Source organism: Cydia fagiglandana, chromosome 2, assembly GCF_963556715.1.
Source record: "Cydia fagiglandana chromosome 2, ilCydFagi1.1, whole genome shotgun sequence".
Taxonomy (NCBI): Eukaryota; Metazoa; Arthropoda; class Insecta; order Lepidoptera; family Tortricidae; genus Cydia; species Cydia fagiglandana.
The window spans coordinates 26,411,782-26,431,488 of NC_085933.1; the positions used below are offsets into that span (position 1 = coordinate 26,411,782).

General features: G+C 35.6%; 1 protein-coding gene across 1 annotated transcript; it reads left to right on the top strand.

Moving 5' to 3' along the window:
* The first annotated feature begins 11,791 nt into the window (after positions 1-11,791).
* On the top strand, positions 11,792-17,911 carry LOC134679351 (glucose dehydrogenase [FAD, quinone]-like). Its single transcript, XM_063538256.1, has 6 exons — positions 11,792-11,823; positions 12,138-12,301; positions 14,224-14,306; positions 15,628-15,785; positions 16,039-16,153; positions 16,571-17,911. Exons 2-6 carry the CDS (start codon positions 12,145-12,147, stop codon positions 17,909-17,911), a joined length of 1,854 nt encoding a protein of 617 aa, XP_063394326.1. The 5' UTR covers positions 11,792-11,823; positions 12,138-12,144.
* Positions 17,912-19,707: the final 1,796 nt, after the last annotated feature.

Sequence of the window (19,707 nt, forward strand, 5' to 3'; positions counted from 1 at the left end):
CAGTTAATCGCATATTATGTGGTAAAATAAATTATAATGATGATGACGACGAAACTAAACGTGCAGCACAATCATATTACAACAGACATAAACATTACAAAAATAAAATATGTTAAATGGAGTTTGCACTGGTATAACGCATATTTTTAGGCTCTTCTTATTCTTATGGCGTAGTAAATTTTCTTATTAACATGTATCTTCTTGTGTGTGAATGCTTTTTCACCACACGCCTTCTTTTCTATTATTTACCAAAAATTGTACTTTCCTAGGGATCATGTGGAGTAAAACATGAATTACTCTCGGCAGCAAAGTTTGCTCGCTTCTCGTGACTCTGCAACGATCAAGATTCCACTTTTTAAATCTCTCGATACACTAGTAATTTTGGAATATTTCGCATGTTTTGATCTCGATATAAGCACGAGAGGTAAACAACAAGTTTGCTTCTTTACGAGTCTATTGTCTCTGTTACTATTTTCCCTACACTTATTGTATTACGCTATCAACAAAATGAAAGCAATAAACATATTTACTTTAATATTCTGTTTTTTTTTATAATTCCATTATTGATAACATTAATTAACGTTTTCCACATAATGTTAGGTCTACTTGGGCGGTTTACAAGTACATTTTTTGTTTGACTCCTTGTAAACAATTACAGTTATTTGTTACAAGAAACCAATCAAAAAATGGACTTTTAAACCGACCAAGTAGACCTAATATTATGTGGGACGAAAGTACACGTATGGATGCATATGTAGTTGTACACGCACACATACATACTTAGTTTCGGGGGAGAATCAGAGATGGCGCTTTCAAATGAGTTTCCATAAAATGCTTCAAGAGGGCTCTCTTTACCTATTATACTTACTTTACTCTTTGGGCGTAGTAATCAAAACTGATATCAATTAGCCAAAAAAGCAAAACGGTCCGACACAGATAATTTCATAATCATTTAGATTTCCAAATTTGGTTACGATCGGTTAAGTTTTGGAGAGGTTTCATACAGTCGAGTATGAAACCTCGATTTTTGAGATTCTTATCGCACTAGTTTTAGGAGCCGCTTTCGTTAGCGAGACGGGTATATTTACCTAAAGTATTTAAAACTCAGCTCCTGTTTCGTCTTAATGCGCGTTGCCAACCCTTTTTATTAAACCTGTACACTTTTTTTATGTGTACTTGTGTAGGTTAAAACAAAATTATTGTACATACTAAAGCAACGATTTTTTAAATACATAAATAGGTAGGTAATAAAATTGTAACGCACTAAGTGATACCTTTCTGATTTTCTTTTTAAAATCTTTTGGTGATAGAAGGTTCTGAAAATTTCAAGTCATTGCATTTTAATCTAGAATAATATGGTGTTCTGAAGTCTGGATAAAATAATTTCGAATAAAACTAACCTCCACCCGAAAACGTACTATAGATACCGAATTCATTGAAAGATAATGTGATAGAAGTGAGCTAGATAGCTCAAAAGATAATATGATAGAAGTGAGCTAGATAGCTCAATTGGTTAAGAGCATTTCCCTCGGTGAAGCTAAGATTGACATTTTTGTCTGATTGAAAGAGCAAATCTATAACAGAAAAGTTGAGATGATATAACGAACTGAAGGGTCTTCCTTAAGGTCTCTCCATAATCCCCAACTTTCCTGTTTTGGAAAACCAGTAACGAAAAATATATCATTTGAAGATAAATAACGAACCTAACCTAACCTAGTGATATAAAGAAGTGGTCATTTTGCGTTCTAGACCGTTCGCAATGTACCTAGACTAAAAGGGATATAGGCAAAATATTACACTAGTCAATCTAGTCATTTTGCGTTCTAGATCGTCCGCGACTATATACCAAATTTTAGTTTCGTTTTCGTCCGACGCTACCGCAAGTCGTTGGGATAAGCGGCTAGCTTTAATTGTTTGGAACCGAGAACCGGATTAACGAAAAAACCGTGATCTCCTTTATTTTAAGCCTAAAACGACACGTAGGGCTTTAAAATATGAAATGTTTTGACATTTTTTAAATCATGATTCGGTGGCTTTATTTGGAAAGTTGATCTAAAATCTGATGACGCAGAAGTAAATTGAAATTGACGTTTTCTTTTTTGGTAAGTGAAATTTTTAATTATCTATTATAATATGATTTCCGTTTAAGGTATAATTGCGTGGGTGTTCAAGCTCTGGAGTTGCATACAACCTTGTCAAGTTTAACTCATTCTTCAATTTAATTTAATCAAAAAAATAATAATCTAATTATGAATGCATTGAAACTGGTATAAAACTATATTTATGAAATTGAGTTCCAGTAATTTTACTCACTGAAATCATGATAGTATTTTTTCAGATCGCAATTTTTAACAACACAATGCGTCCATAAATAACTAAATTTCCACCGGCTTTCCTACTTTAAGATAAACGAGTAGGTTCAGAAAGAAATCTAACTTTCGTGTACTTACGTTTGATACCACCTTTGCGGCTTTGACCTATGACTCCTATGAGAATAGATAGGTACCTATTAAGTAAAGAGTCTAGCGTAGATAGGGTTGCCATACGTCCGGATTTGTCCGGACATGTCCGGATTTTTGACCCTTTGTCCGGATTGCGGCCGGACTTGGCATGTGTCCGGATTTTTAGGTATGACCTTATAAAAATAAAATACGCGCCCAAGGAGGGGCCTACAGGATCGGGCGAAGGGAAAGGGAAAAGTAGATCCACGATACAGTACACCGCAGAGAGCAGCAGGGCGCCGCCGCGCCGGGGCGTCGTTCAAGCTACGCCAAATCTCTCCTACAAGAAATGTCCGGATTTTTGGGATGATGTCCGGATTTTTATCAGGACATTTAATTCTTCCATATGGCAACCCTAAGCGTAGATATTATTTAAGTACTTCCTCCTCACTTCTTATCCTTACTTGATCTTATAAGTGGGTCAGGTATCCACTTAAGTGGGTCAGAAATGGGTACTTCCGACCAAAATGCACCGTTTACATTGATCCGATTGCTAGAAACGGTCGCGCCCGGTTCATAATAGATTCCATTTGAATGTCAAATTCATGCGGCCATCTGCGCCAGCATTTGTGGTGAAAATAGCAGAATATCTTTGTAAATAAAAGAGTCCATTAACGTGCTAAAGCGTGTAACTACTTAATTAATCAATATTGATATTTTTGACGACCGGTCTGGCCTAGTGGGTAGTGACCCTGCCTGTGAAGCCGATGGTCCTGGGTTCGAATCCCAGTAAGGGCATTTATTTGTCTGATGACACCGATATTTATTCCTGAGTCATGGTTGTTTTCTATGTATTTAAGTATTTATATATTATATATATCGTTGTCTGTGTACCCACAACACAAGCCTTCTTGGGCTTACTGTCGGACTTAGTCAATCTGTGAATGTCAAATAATATTTATTTATTTAATATTAATTCCTTCGTTTGTGGTGTACCTACTTGTATTTGAATATTCATAAAAAAATATAAAAAAATGTTTACGTATACATAGTCCGACAAGAAATTATAGAAAATTATTGAGGGCACCACTTTCTACGTCACATTTAGGACGTAAAATGCTTAAACAACTTAAACATGGCAACAAATTTAGTATGATTTTTTTAGTTTTATTTATTTAATTTCTAATATTTTTTGTCGCACTATAATATGGGTATGTTCCCTTATTTAGATACTAACTCTAAGATTGTTCACACTGACTGGTGTATATGAAATATCTTATCCATATTGTATTTAGACGTATCTCAAAGTTCGAATCAGGCCGTTGTCATGTTTCTACCCGTTTCTCGAAGCCCTATTTCTAAACCAATTAAAGTATTCAAAGTCAACCGTCAAATCCCCAAACTTGACCAAGTCCCCAGCTACCTAATTGCCCGATAATCACCAACTTGGCCTGGCCTCTGTCCATTCATTATTAAACAATCAAACTTGGCTGACTTAACGACCTAGTTTGACAGCGTGGGGTTAATTCGAGTGAATTTTGGAAGTTTATTTAATAAAATATTAGTGTAATAGTTACGTGGACTTTTTATTAAACTAATGATACAAATTTACGGTCATAGGTTAAAAAACTAAAACTTTTACTGGAGTTTTATTAATGTATCTATTTATACTCTGGCAAGTCAACTTCGTCAGTAGAAAAGTAGAGAAACAGCACTTTACGTGCGTATGTCGAAAGTTTTATGAGCCATATGTACTGTAAAACGTTGTACGATACATAATATGCGCATTGATGATTCGCAACTCGTGTCCATTTACTCGTAAAACACTACCTTCGGTCGTATTTTAATTTATCGCCACTCGAATTTCCTATTTTTCGCACTTGTTGTTGTATCGTAATGTACTATTACTTTCACTATCATTAATGAGGAGCCCTCATTACATACATAGGTTTCTATTTATTTGCGTGTTTTTAATTAGAAACTAAAACCCGATGCACTTAAAAAGTCTCAATCAACAGGTCTGTTAAATATCGGAGTGGGCTCAGCCCAATGATCCGATGGGGCTTAACAGACAAACAGATTATCGGCTTATGTACAATTGTACAGCTCTCTTGGCTTTCGAGTGGATCAGTCATTGAATTGTGAAGTAACTGGTAATATTTCAAATACTGGGCGAGGTCGAAAGTGTAGCGTGTCGATCTTTGATACCTAATGTTAGGATTTCGTCACTTTTTTGAAAAAAAGAATTGGGTTACCCTATTACCTAATTTGAACTGTGGTGAGTCATATACTATTAAAATAATTTAAATATTTGTTTGAAAATTTTGCATGAATAACGAATAATATGTGGCTTGAACCGTAAAATTAATCTTATCTAGTTATCTCTTTAGTCATTTTTGTGAGGCTTTCCTAATTAAAGGGGCCCACTGATTACCAGTTCGCCGGACGATATCAGCATGTCAGTTAAACGCAAACTTTGACAGCTCCGAACAACTGACAGGCTGAAATCGTCCGGCGAACAGAGGGCCTACCGCGACCCACTTTCGACGTGTTGTCTTCCTGTCACACTTACGTACGAATTTACAAGTGTGATAGAGAGGCAACACGTAGAACGTAGTTCGCGGTAGGCCCCTTAAAGTACCTATGGATAGACATAAAACGGACACATAAAGTATGAAAAGTGAACCGAATGGTTTAAACATTCGTCTCAACGCACAAGCAACATTCTGATTACCAAGATTGGATTGGATCTACTCAATACGCATCCAATGCAATAGCGGTCTGCACTATAAAATGCATTTAAATGTAAATATTTGTAAAATCAGTTAGATTCTAACCAAATAGCTATCGGACAGGTTGTGCGCTGGTGCAAGTGACCAGCGCTACGCGGGTTAACAGGCTTAAATAGTAGATTGTTAACCAAGAGATGAAAGGCGCCTGCCTGACCATATATTTTGTAGTTCCAGTCAGTTTTGATTTCGAATACTAGTTCTATTCCCTAACAAATTTCAAAAGTATAATATAACTTTGCATCTGGAGAGGCGCGGGGCGAATTTTGTGAATAGTTTTTGTGTTTGTTAGTGTAGGTTAAGGTATTTGTAATTATGTAAGTAGATTGTAAGATTTTTTAATTGCATACTGTTTTTAAAATGATTGATACCTAAATAAACCTGATGTTTAAATAAAACTCTTCTGCGAGGGCTCTATTAGGAGTAAAATATTTGATCACGACTTCCCTTTGTCCTTGTTATTTATTATAAAATTTATAAACAATCCCGCTGTCGCTCATGCCTTAAGTGTATTCGTAATGTACTAAAGGAAGACGCTCCGATCGTTAGAGTAAAAAAACGCGATCCAATTTCATTACGAGCGTTTTATAGAGCGTGTCCTGCTACGGGGTGCTCCTTTAATGGGCTTCATTAACTACTATAGGATTTTACCTCGGGATTGTAGTTTATTATTTAATATTCAAAGGGAAAAAATGTTTTGTTCTTATAAACTTTATTTTTTGAGTTGTTTTACTGATTCCAGTACCCATGTTTGTGTGTATTTGATTGTTGTAAAATTAGTGTTATAGTTAGACATAAAGGTTTATCTAGCACGAGCGAGGCAATGCTACTTACTTCCGATAGTTTATTCTTGTTCACTTATTTCCAAATGTGGCCTTTGTAGACAAAACTTATAGGTATTATACTATGATATTTTATATGTAGATGAACACGTTCCAAAATTGAAGCACTCACCTCGTGTCATGTGTACGAGTTTGTCTCAGTCTGCCTGACGCAAGCGCGAAGTGTACACCAGTTAATACTTTTCCACAAATAACGTGTATTAAGCAACAAAATGCGGACCTGCGTTATGTTGAAATGCTCAAATTATCCGCGGAAGCGCAAAAAAATTGACGGCGTCACATATCATTGGTAAGTAAAAGCTGAAATAACCCGTTTTTCTTCGGTTTAATCTTGAATTAAATAAACCCAGCCGCCATTTTCGCCGGCTGACAGAACGAGATAAGTTTATGTTCTCATCAGCGAGAATGACAAGGACGCACCAACTGCGTACATAGATTATCATAGCAGACGCGTCATGGTAAGTTGCATTCATTGTTTGGTGCTTGTCGTACAAATAAAAGAAATATACTTAAATTTCAACTTTAATATTGAATTTTTTTACTTGAACGCATTTTTTCTTGTATTTAAGTACAACAATTGGCAAATTAAAGATTATTATTGGCCATATTATTGTCCGGGTCGCGTCAATTAAGTAAATAGGTATATTGCTGTTTATACAAAGATTACTACAAAATTAGTATTTATTGTCAGGCATTTCATTTTCTCACACAGTAACAATTATTAATAACATAAAATTGTTAGTAAAATAAAGGATTCTGTTGTTATTGAGTTTGCTTTTTGTCAAAATGTTTCTATAGTATAAGAAAAATGATGAATAAAGAGTATAATATAATATCTTTTATTTACATAACTAAATATGAAAACTTTTTACTTCGGTAGCGAGTACATTACTACATAAAACTGCATTAAAATGATTTGCACTTTCTGTCAAACATCTTAGTCTTTGATTTTTTTTTCTTAATAAGTTTTACGCTTCGCGCCATATTCACTGTTTGTCGTCGTGTTATGGTGGTATCACTGATTTACCAAATTCACGCGCAAGTGACAAACACTAGCCGTCTCTTTTTTACTTAGGTATTCTTTTAATTGTGCCGTCTCTTTTACGCATTTGCGTATGAAGTTATAAACAAATTGTAACCAATGCTGCCGTGTCGTTGGCAGCATTGGTTGGCATCATTTTTTTCGCTTGATATGTACTAACATATCAAGCGAAATATGGCTTATAAAGTATGGCTTAGGAAGTATGGCTTATCTACATATAAAATATCATAGGTATTATAATTATATAAATTAAATATCGGAAGGAAGTCACTAGCGTTGCCTCCTTCGTGCTACAAAAATCTATATGTCTAGTTATAGTTATAGTTGTCTAAATCGTGGTATAGTATAATGAATATTTTAGTTCAGTTAGGTCATGCCGCTACGGGATTCTCCTTTAATGGCTTTCATTAACAGTAATATGATTTTATTCCAGGAATGTAAGTAGCTTATAATTATAGTACATTACTGCAGAGGCCGTGAAGTAAGGGATTGCAGGATGAGATTGCGGTGGACGGCCGAGTCGTAGACGAGGCCGCATAAAGCGAGTCTTGCAATCCCTGTTCCGGCCAAGGATTGTATAGTGATTTTCTCAAACAATGTAAGAACATAATTATAATTAAAATAACTACTAAGTAATCAAGTAAATAAGTGCGTTTGCTTTTTTCCGGTAGCATATTACGCATAGCTAAGTTGGCTTCCTCTCTTAAATTAGGCGGAGTACAGTCCATAATTTCCTTATCGCTCTCGTCACTTGATGTAATTTAAATTTATGGTGATATAACAACCGGGACGAACGAGAATAAATAAAAAAAAATTGCCGCCTTTTTTATTTTTTCAACTAAACATTTGAAAAAGCAATTCGAGCACCATGTTTAACCGCTTATAAATTATAGTACCATAGAATTTTGTTTTTTTTTTTAATTTTCATGTCGCAAGTATGCACATAGAGAGTGGTCGTTGGCTGTATGTAATATTTCCTTTGTCAGTCTAATCTTAGTGAGCATTTAAAAAGTTAGAGCAGCGGACAATAATGTACGTTTCATACTAACTCCCTACATTACTTCTTGGCCTAGGTCAAGAAGTAATGTAAGGAGCCATAAAAGAGCAACTTCATGTCTTAATTTCGTGACATTAACGCATACATTTCGGAGTATGTTTGAGAAAAATATTATTTTGTTTCTTATATTTTATTGGTTGAGTTTGTGTCAGTGTATTCAATTGTGTTCAAACTGTCAATAATTCGCCAATTATATTTGCTTAGCTGTTCTAGTTGTAAATCTACGCAATCATGTCAATGTAAGTCTCTATATTGACTTGTGAAACAGCCCTTAAGGCTGACTAGCAAAAAAATTAATGTTGTGTCTCTTGCAATTTGTATTTATATATCGATTAAAAAAGTAACATATTACCCGGCCTATTTAAGTAGACGAATCGATTAACACTTCTTTCAAACAGTTTCATTAATTTTAACTCTACGGTAGGGCACACTATACAGACGTTTTCATTCACATCTCCTGCGTTTAAAAACCAATAAGGACAGGTGAGTAAAATAAGACCAAATACAATATGAAATTAATAAAATATAGCACCAAAAATACTTCCCGAGCTTGGAATATTAAAAACAAGATTGAACCAGGAATATGCAATATTGGCGAAAATATGCCTTTGCACTCAGGAAGTGCCTTTACAAAAGAGAGGGCATTAGCCAAATATTGGAGGCTAACGATGTTTGCTTTAGGTATACTTGGGTCATTATCTGAGAATTTGGCTACAATTGCGTCTAATTGCCACGAATCTTTTCATACATTTTATATGGGTCGCGGCAATTAGACCGGAGACATTTTATTTAGAATGACCCACTTACGAAAAACATTCTTAACATTTTCAAACTAGGTACTTATTACTTTTGGTGATATAACTAATCACATAAAATGAGTTGATTCAACATATTGTCAATAATAATAGTGCTCTACCTATTGTATATTTCCAATTCATAACTAAAACTTAAACCTTCGATACAGTCTTGTATGGTTACAAAAAAACCGGGCAAGTGCGAGTCGGACTCGTGCACGAAGGGTTCCGTACCATAATTCAAAAAAAAAAACAAAAAAATAGCAAAAAAAAAACGGTCACCCATCCAAGTACTGACAACTCCCGACGTTGCTTAACTTTGGTCAAAAATCACGTTTGTTGTATGGGAGCCCCAGTCAAATCTTTATTTTATTCTGTTTTTAGTATTTGTTGTTATAGCGGCAACAGAAATACATCATCTGTGAAAATTTCAACTGTCTAGCTATCACGGTTCGTGAGATACAGCCTGGTGACAGACGGACGGATGGACGGACAGCGAAGTCTTAGTAATAGGACCCTATTCCGTCCGTTTTACCCTTTGGGTACGGAACCCTAAAAACGGGACTTAATTGTGTATAATTGGATTCAAAAAAAAATTAATTTAAAAGTGTTGCAAAAGTGGGAGGTGGAGTCTTCTCTGAGACCAAGGAACAACGCCGCCGTCCTCGGAACGTCGGAGGTAAATTTAAAAACTTAATTCTACTCGATTAGGTCCCGTGTTAGTAAACAATAATGAGTAAAATCCTGATGTTTTAAACCAGTATAACACCTTTTTTTGTGTGTAGTATATCACCCTGTACACATTACATTAGCGGAAGAGTTATAAAAGTTTACGATGCCGTTAAAGGACACGTATCAATTGCACGTAAATTCGTTGCACCTTGCCGCGGCCACGTATTATCTTGTTATACTTGTTTATTTCTTTGCTCTACTTATTATTCTATGAGTATTTGGCCCGATTCGAACTTTAACATTACGTTTAGATACGATATGAATAAGATGTGACGTTATTTTTTGAATAAACGTCACTTTATCTCATGCATATCGTATCTAAACGTAATATTTGACTTATCTTAAAATTCGAATCGGGCCGTATGACATTATTTAGGAGAACCTCATAATGATAAAATTAAAGATCTTAATTTATTAGGTTTGATTTGAAAATGCTACGAGTAAAGCATTTTAACTACACGAGTAATAGTGTTAACCATAGCGAGCAATTATTAATTATGAAAATGGGACTAAAGGAAAGCAATTGCGATAAAGGAAATGCGATCTAGGAAGAAGTAGTTTGAGATCTTAATTTATGAGTTTTGATGTCAAAGTCATACCAAGGAAGCATCTTTTCCACCACACGAGCAATAGAGATAGCGATAGCAAGTATATCATTATTTATTAAAACGGGGCTTAATCGCATATAATTTAATTTAGTATACGCGATTAAGTCCCGTTTTCGTAAATAATAATGTGTAAAAATACGTATAACGGACCAATTTGAACGTGAACCTGACTTCGGATATCGGAATCGTATTCATATCAGTTAACTTTATGATCGGGAAGGCATACATTTACAACACCTAGACTTCCTAACATTAGGACAATAATACAATTAGACTTGTTGGCATTTGTAACTCTGGGCTTTCAGAACAATTTGACGTAAGTATTATGCCCCTAAAAAAATTGAAATGTTTGCTATTTCCCTTTTGTTTATTTAAACTTTATTGCACAAAGATATACAATTATGTACAAATGGCGGTCTCTTTATGTTGTTTGAAGCCTATTTTCAATTTCGTCAGCAATATGACTGACATTATAGGCCTTGAAAGGCGCATACTGTATTTATTATTCTTTAACATTTCTCTAAGAGTCTAAGTAAATAACCAAATGGACCGCGCGGAACGCTCTTGACGTTGCTATGTTTACCAATCTCGAAAATTCACTTGCAGCCTTCTTAAGTATCTAGACACCTTTTATGGAAATATAAACCATATCAAAAATAACCTAAGGTCGATATTACATTGGGGTTTTTGATGGAGTTACGAGGTTTTGAAGATTAATGAATTTTTCCAAGCGAATTCAGAAAGCCTTGGTTGCCTGTTATTTTTAGGGTTATATTTTATTACTGGAATTTATTGCTTTTCTAACATTTGAGCGAAGTTTTGTTTCACTGCCTTAGTAGATAAGTAAATATCAATAAGCCTACTTTGAGAGTACTTTTCTACAAGTATATTTTATAACTTATTTCTGTTTACAAAGTATGCAAACCATCCCACTTTACATTTTAATCTTTTATCTCTTGTTTATCACGGAAAATAATAAATATCAAAAAACCGTGTCACCCACAATGTGAGACCGTTGTTGGTCATTGGTCAACAAGTAGCATGTAGGCTACACAGTACCTACACACACTACATCCAGACTTGGCCGTCAATTTCCAATTTTTACAATAACTTAAAAGGCAGCACGAATGGAAATTAGTAATTGAATATGCTTGTGTGAAGTAAAAATACATGTCATAAGATTTCTATCTCACATGAATTTTAGACTTAAAAAGGAAGAAGGGTTTAGAATACGCAGTAATCGGTCATTCCTGTAGTTATGTAATATACGAGTATAATACATATATTCGTTTCTTACCTGCAAAGTGTGAAATACAGCGTTATACCAAAAAATAATTCTTTTTCTTCGAACTTGGCTGGACACACTACCGTATCTATATAATATAATAATAAATAATAATATTTAGCTCAGTATTTATTAAGCCAAGCAAACTGTCTCTTAATAGTAAGATCCTGACAGTGATCATCACCTCTGTGGGCAGCACGCGCCGCTTTCTCTGCCACCTCTGCTCTATACAAGTAAGATTTTTTGAGAAATTCGTTAATGCTTTCCAGTGACATTTTCTATATGTACAATAAAACTCATAAATTTTGTATTCTAAGAAGAAATAATCCAAAAGTATTAGTGATAGTACCTACGTTCTTTTCTGAAACTTCTTTTATTTTTATTTCTTATATTAAGTGGGTATGTTTACTTTGCAGTACTATTGTTATATAAGAAATGTTTTTTGTCTATTCTATAAAATTTACTTATTTAAATAGGTATGAACAGGAATCATCTGCATTGTATATCTAATTAAATATTGACTGAAACTTATCTACAAAAATCGCAGTTCGAATATGGTGGACACTGTATGGCAGCCGCCAAACATCGCTCAACAATGCCCGGCACAGACAAATCTCACCGCGTGTACCCCTTTTGCTCTCGTGTACCTCAATTTGTTGGTGAAACTGTTTGGCTCGGCGCCGGATCGTGCCCCTGAGCCTGTAGACGCAGGTAAGTGATTTGTTATAGCTTCAAATCTATTTTAATCCTGTAGACCTATGGTAGCCTCGACCAGTTGTGCCCGACGTACCTGCGCAAATTTGACCACATGTACCCCTTTTGCGCTCGTGTACCTCAACTAGTTGTTTGGTTCACTGCACTTGTTGAAGTTTACTAGTAGTCTGTTCGAGGTACGGAAAACGGTGAAAAATATAGATAATACTCCTAAAAATACGTGTGATACCTCATTAGATTCGTAATGATGTCTAGAAAAATGTATTCGAAGCGTGTATTTGCACACAAAAAATTACAAAAGTTATTAATAAAAAAAGGGAGATAAAAGTAGATTTGTCTTATTTCCCAAATATCTCAAAAAGTATTAATATTTAAGAAACCAAAATTAAAATTATAAAAGAGGAGGATATTTCCAATCAAACATTCCATACTTGCAGAACTGTATTTCCATTATTTATACTTCTTTTTCAACGCTGAACACAGCCCTCCGCGCCTCGTTTTCGGGAAACTCGCGCGGCGTGAAAAAGCGATTACGTGACATTAAATATAATTTTAAAGGTATTAAATATTCATTGAAAATTTTAAAAAAAAATGGTATATTTAAAATATGTCAACAAATGTAATACTTGTAGAAATTTATCTTAAAGTTATTTTTTCAACAAGTTAGGCAATTGTTAATGAACAAAATTTCCTCGAAATTCCTTCTTCAGTGAAAATGAAAATTTTTTTTATAAATAACTATTGTAGAATTTTGTCACTTTCTAGAGCTTTTTAGAGAGAGATGCTTAATAAGATCACGCTATAAAAGTTCTGAAAAAATTAATAGTTTTGTTATAATATTGTTTTATATTTTACAATTTTACCGTGATTTTTCGTTTTACGTCAATTTTATATGTTATTCTAAAATATTTTAAGCAAACTATTAACTTTATTAAAACTTTTATAACGTGATCTTATTAAGCATGTACATGAGAAGGGCTCTAGAAAGCGACAAAATTTTACAATAGTTATTTATACATTTTATTTTCGTTTTCAATAAAGAAGGAATTTCGAGAAAATTTTGTTTATTAACAATTGCATAACTCATTGAAAAAAGGACTTTAAGATAAATTTATAGACGTAGTACATTTGTTGACATGTTTTAAATACACCATATTGTTTTTAAATTTTTCAATCAATATTTAATATCTTTAAAATCATATTTAATGTTACGTAATGGTTTTTTCACGCCGCGCGCGTTTCTCGAAAATGAGGCGCGGAGGGCTGTGTTCAGCCTTGGGAAAAATGTATAAATAATGGAGATACAGTTCTGCAAGTAAGGAACGTTTGATTGGAAATATCCCCCTCCTTTATAATATTAATTTTGGTTTCTTAAATATTAATACTTTATGAGATATTTGGGAAAGAAGACAAATCTACTTTTTTCTCCCTTTTTTTGTTAATAACTTTTGTAATTTTTTGTATGCTAATACACGCTTCGAATACATTTTTCTAGATATCATTACGAATCTAATTAGGTATCACACGTATTTTTAGGAGTATTATCTATATTTTTCACCGTTTTCCGTACCTCGAACAGACTATAGCTTGTTAGTAACCTAACCGTTCAGTCCGGCTGTACATACATATTTGCTTTTAAACAAATTTTTATTAAGTGCAACTGATTAATAGGCTACAGGCCTATAAAACTCTGTCATAGAATGGCCACGAATTCCTATGAGATATGGATATCAGGAGCACTCTGGAATCTAACTTGGGACTCGTCGCATTTTTAGGACGCTTGAGACTCTGCGCATTTTTTTCGGCATAGTTAGCCGCTTTGGTGTTGTGCTGAAGTACAAGTAGTTGGATCGGTGAATCCAGAATATCATTTACCTTTTACAGTTACATTATGCATTATAAATATCCTCTTATTTCAGAAACCTATGACTTCATCGTTGTAGGAGCTGGGGCCGCTGGATGCGTCGTTGCTAATAGACTCAGTGCAATTCAAGAATGGAAGGTAAGTAGGTTATGCTTAACTGATTTCTTTTTTTTCCAATTCCATAGAAAGTTTGTGATTAGCGACCACTCAGCAACGCAGGCTTCGTCAATCGTCAAGTGGCCACGAAAGCAAATCAGGCGGCCTAGCCAAGGTGACGATCGCTTGCGCTTCGCCGTCGAATCGCTTTGTTTCTCTCTATCACTCTTCCATATTAGTGTGACAGTGACAGTTGCGTTTCGTTCGTTACGAAGCGTTAGCGACTGGCATGTTGGCTACGGGGCCTGCTACAGCTAACTGATGTAATATCGCTTATTTGGTATTACCGTTAAATAAAACTTGTTGTGCATCAATTTTAACATAAAATTAGACAAATATTACATGAGAATATTTCGTTCTTGTGTCGATGATTAATTTCATGTTTAAAATTTTTGCGTAACCAGAAGGTGAGAACGCCGCGTCTCTTAGATCTTGCTTGGAACAGATCTGCGGACACCATCATTTCAGAAGCCGCGCCACATTATAATAAGCACATTGGTAAAGGTTGACTGGTAGAGAATGCCTTATGGCATTAAGTTCGCCTTTTGTACAATGTGTTTTTTCTATGTGCAATAAAGATTAAATAAATAAACTCCTGAGCCGCTTACAAATGATAGATAAATAAATATTATAGGACATTAATTATTACACAAATTGACTAAGCCGTATAGTAACATTCGATAAAAAACTCAGAGCACTTTTAACTGAACTGGCGTGTTATACCGTTGACGACTTTGTCAGTAGGGCAGCCAACCCAACCACATAAAAAAATCAGATAGGTACGTACTACGTACCTACACGTGTAAAACGTATATAAATTAATTAATTAGTAATAATTTAATGTAATTTAATTATTTATACTATTGTAAAATGACATGTAAATTACTAAATTTTATTAATAAATATCTGAATCTAAATCTGAATCTGTAAGCTTAAGAAGGTTTGTGTTATATGTACTTAGACAACGATATGTATAATAGCTATCTTCTTCTTGATCGGGACACTTGACAGAGCGGTCGTGGTCATCATTGGAAGTCTCCCTTTGTGACACGTTTGACGGCTCGCCTCCACTCCTCCCTGACGGCTGCACGTTTAGCGCATTCGTGCAAATAATAGCTATACAACTACTTAAATACATAGAAAACACCCATGACTCAGGAACAAATATGTGTGTACTCATAACACAAATAAATGTCCTTACTGGGATTCGAACCCAGAACCATCGGCTTCATAGGCAGCTCAGATATCCTCCTTATCTTCTACGAAATAATGACGACATTTAATAGACGCCCAAACTGTTCAGGTGCTGCTCCTAGAAGCTGGTCCGGAAGAACCCGAGATAACATCCGTGCCTGCGTTGTCCACGGCGCTCCTCAACTCAAACTTGGACTGGCAGTACAGAACCATGCCTAGCAATGTCGCCTGCCTGGCCTTCCCGAACCAGCAATGCAGTTGGCCAAGGCAAGTTGTAAAATTTTCTCATCCTATCTGCTAAATCTCGCTATCCTCGCCCTCCATAAGACTATTTCCCGTCATCATTACCATGACTTTCACTTACATCTCAACTCAACTTCTCTCTCACATAATTTCTACCTTTGATCATCACATCACACGCTTGACCTGTACCTATCAAGCTTGAAAAAACTTAAAAAGTTTGAAATTGTTTCGTGGATATTCGAGAACTTTATTGATAGCAGTTAACCACCTGTTTCAGGGGAAAACTGATGGGTGGTTCAAGTTCCATCAATTCGTTCGTGTATGTCCGCGGCAATAAAATTGACTATGATGATTGGGCGGCGCGCGGTAACCCGGGCTGGAGCTACAATGAGGTGTGTAATCCCATTACATAAATTAATAACTACTTTAGTAAACCATCCCATCATTAGCACTATTAAATCGTTCCCTCAATGGCCATGAAAATATGACCTCTTATTAATATGCAGATGCCTTGTATAAATGCAAGGTCGAAGTTTCTATGGCTTTTGGGGGGTATGCTGTAAGAGTCTTTAACTTTTCCCGTCGTTATAATTTTCTCCAAGCCATAAGATATTACCTACGCCTAAATCCAATTAATCGTCATAATGTAATTAAAGGTTTGTTATCTGTAGTTAAAGTTGCAATTCACAAATATTAGTGAATATTCATTATTCAATAGATGTTCTAATATTTGAACGAGAAAAATTTGAACTCAAAATGGGATGAAAATGCTATTGTGGGATAATAATGACGTAGTTTTTGTTCTACAGGTATTACCATACTTCAAGAAATCTGAAAGGAATCTAAACATAGAAGTGTTAGATCGAGCATATCACGGCGTCAATGGCGATCAAACCGTGTCATTCTTTCCCTACGTAGGCGATCCCGCTATTATGATGACCGAGGCTTTCAACGAGAACGGGCTGCCAATTAATGACTGTAATTCCGCCCGACAGTATGGAACTTTACAGGCCCAAGCCACCTCAGAACAGGGACAGAGAGCTTCCACTAACAGGGAGTTTATCAGACCCATCAGATATAAAAGGAAGAATCTTACTGTCAGACCAGAAGCCGAAGTTGTCAAAATACTATATGATGAAAATAAAAGAGCTTCTGGCGTACAATACATAAAAAACGGTCAGTTTTTCACAGCTTATGCAACTAAGGAAGTTATCGTGAGTGCCGGATCTATAAATTCTCCAAAACTGCTAATGCTTTCTGGAATCGGACCTAAAGGACACTTGAATGATCTAAATATACCAGTGATCTCAAATTTACCGGTTGGAGAAAACCTGCATGATCACGTCACTTTCAACGGTCTTGTTGTTGCATTGTCAAATAAAACCGCAACCACTGTCAGCCAAGAAGAGATAATTGAAAATATATTAGAGTACAAGCAGATGGAAGTCAAAAGGGGTCCATTGTCAGGCAACGGCCCAGTGAACAGTATATCTTTTTATCTGACAGAACCTGGCTTGCCGGCTCCCGATATCCAAGTACAAGTTAACAATGTGAACTGGGAAGAATATGTCAGAGAACCTACTGATTACGAGAGTTTGGCTATCTTCCCGACGGCGTTTTATAATGGAGTCATTCCAAGGGTCATGAACAATGTTGCAAAGAGCAGAGGTAGATTGCTCCTCAACGCGAGTGATCCTTACGGACATCCTTTAATATGGTCTGGATATTTAAGTGATCCACAAGATTTAGAAGTACTAATTAAAGGTGTGAAAAGGGTTTTGGCTTTGGAAAGCACTCATGCTTTTAGATCTAGAGGTGCTTACTTCGTTAGGACCCCTCTGCCAGCGTGCAAGCACTTGTCTTGGGGTACAGACTCGTACTTCGAGTGTTTGGCGCGGTCTTATACATCTAGTACTTACCATCCTGTGGGATCTTGTAAGATGGGCCCAGCTGGCGATCCCACGGCAGTGGTGGACCCCAGGCTCAGAGTGTATGGAGTGACAGGTCTAAGGGTTATAGACGCGTCTATGATGCCACAGGTAATTCGAGGTAACACGAATGCTCCGTCAATTATGATTGGTGAAAGAGGAGTGGCTTTAGTCTTGGAGGATTGGCTGGATAAATATAACAAGTATAAGTATAAAAAATGAGAAATCTGGAAAACTTGACCAGTGACGCGGCTACAACAATGGAGTGTGTGAATTATCATATGGAATCTTGAAAACTTACATCAACTTTAACACACTTTAACTTCCGACCACATATGATCTCTCCCTTAGACAATCCCCTAGACTTCCTATACTTACAATTTATTTATTATAATACTTAATAAATCAACATACATACTTAATAAAGTTATTATTATTCTACTTTTAATAGGCCGTTATAGCGTCCCTCTGCTGGGCAAAAGCCCTCACAGAACCGAACAAGGGTTAGGTTAGGTTAGAACTGCGAGCCTTACAGAAACGAAATGCTACTTGAAAAGTGGGTTTGATTAGGTTCGAACTGCGATCCTCACAGGACCGAGCTGTTATCAGAGAATTGGGTTAGGTTAGGCTAGAACTACGACCCTTACAGAAGCGAAATGCTAGTAGAAAAGTGGGTGGTTTTACCTCCTTTTCTACATAGTGTACCATCTACAATAATCTTTCACCGGCCCCCATAGAAATCGGTTTTTTTTTCTTAAAAATTATCTAATAAACAGTGGCGGATTTGCAGTCTTTGCCGCCCTAGGCCCCTGGCCCTGTAGCCGCCCCTTTCAAGGCACCTATAATATTGACTACATTTTGAGTTATTTCTTGTTACCATCAGCGAATTTTTTGTCACGTTTTGCCGCCCCTAAATATCTTGCCGCCCTAGGCCCGGGCCTACTGTGCCTTAGGGCAAATCCGCCACTGCTAATAAACCTTTGTCTGAAAGCAAAGATATATCGTCGATTTATTGTATAAACATGTTTTTAGGACTTTTTATATGATTTCTGTAATAAGACCGCTGACAGTTTTTTTGACAATGACCGAAAACAACTTTCTAAGCCTATCATTTCATAGGGCAGATTCCACACATACCTACTTGGAAAATATTCAAGTTACGTCATATAGGTAGATAGATAGGTTACGAATGTTACGATGAATGAAATAAACTTTACCATTCTTAATACAGTGAAACCTGGATAAGTGAGATCTCAAGGGGCGAGCAAATTTGTCTCACTTAAAGAGGTTTTCCACTTACCCAGGCTCCCAGTTAGCCAGGTACAAATAAATTTCTGTCTCATTTACAGAGGGTTCCATTAATAGAGGTGAGAATAGAGTATATTTCAGTTATAGAGGTGGTAATTATCTTTAAAAATAAATAAGGTAAAATAATCCTTGTCCCTAAATATTTTTTTAGTCTGTTTAAATATTTCTTTGAATTAATTTTGAATGATTCTCCAAAGGATATATATTTCAAAATTAAATTAAATTTGATATGGACTTCAATGCGTATTATAAATTTAATAAACACATTTAATTTAAGACATGCTGCGCCGACCCCAAGTGAATGGGACAAGGGCAAGAGAATGATGATGAAATTTAATAAATGAAAATTTATTTTTTCGTGTTACTTATCAAAATTTCAGCTTTCGTTTCGATAGTTTTAACTACTTACATAAATTAACTAAATCAAACTTGAAGTTGTTTAGACACAATTAGGCAAATGCGGAATTTGTGGATTGACTAAGAGTTACTAAGAATACGGAAATTGTTCAATGAAGTCCGAGTTAGAGAGGTCATAGATTGACGTTTTCTCAGATACAGAAGTCAATTCCCTATAAAATTCCAAAAAACAATTAGGAAAATGTAATCTTATAAATATAGTCTCAGTAAAAGAGGTAAAATACACTCTCTGTCTCAGTTATAGAGGTAAATGTGACTATAAAATCACAATAACGAATCCCAGTTATAGAGGT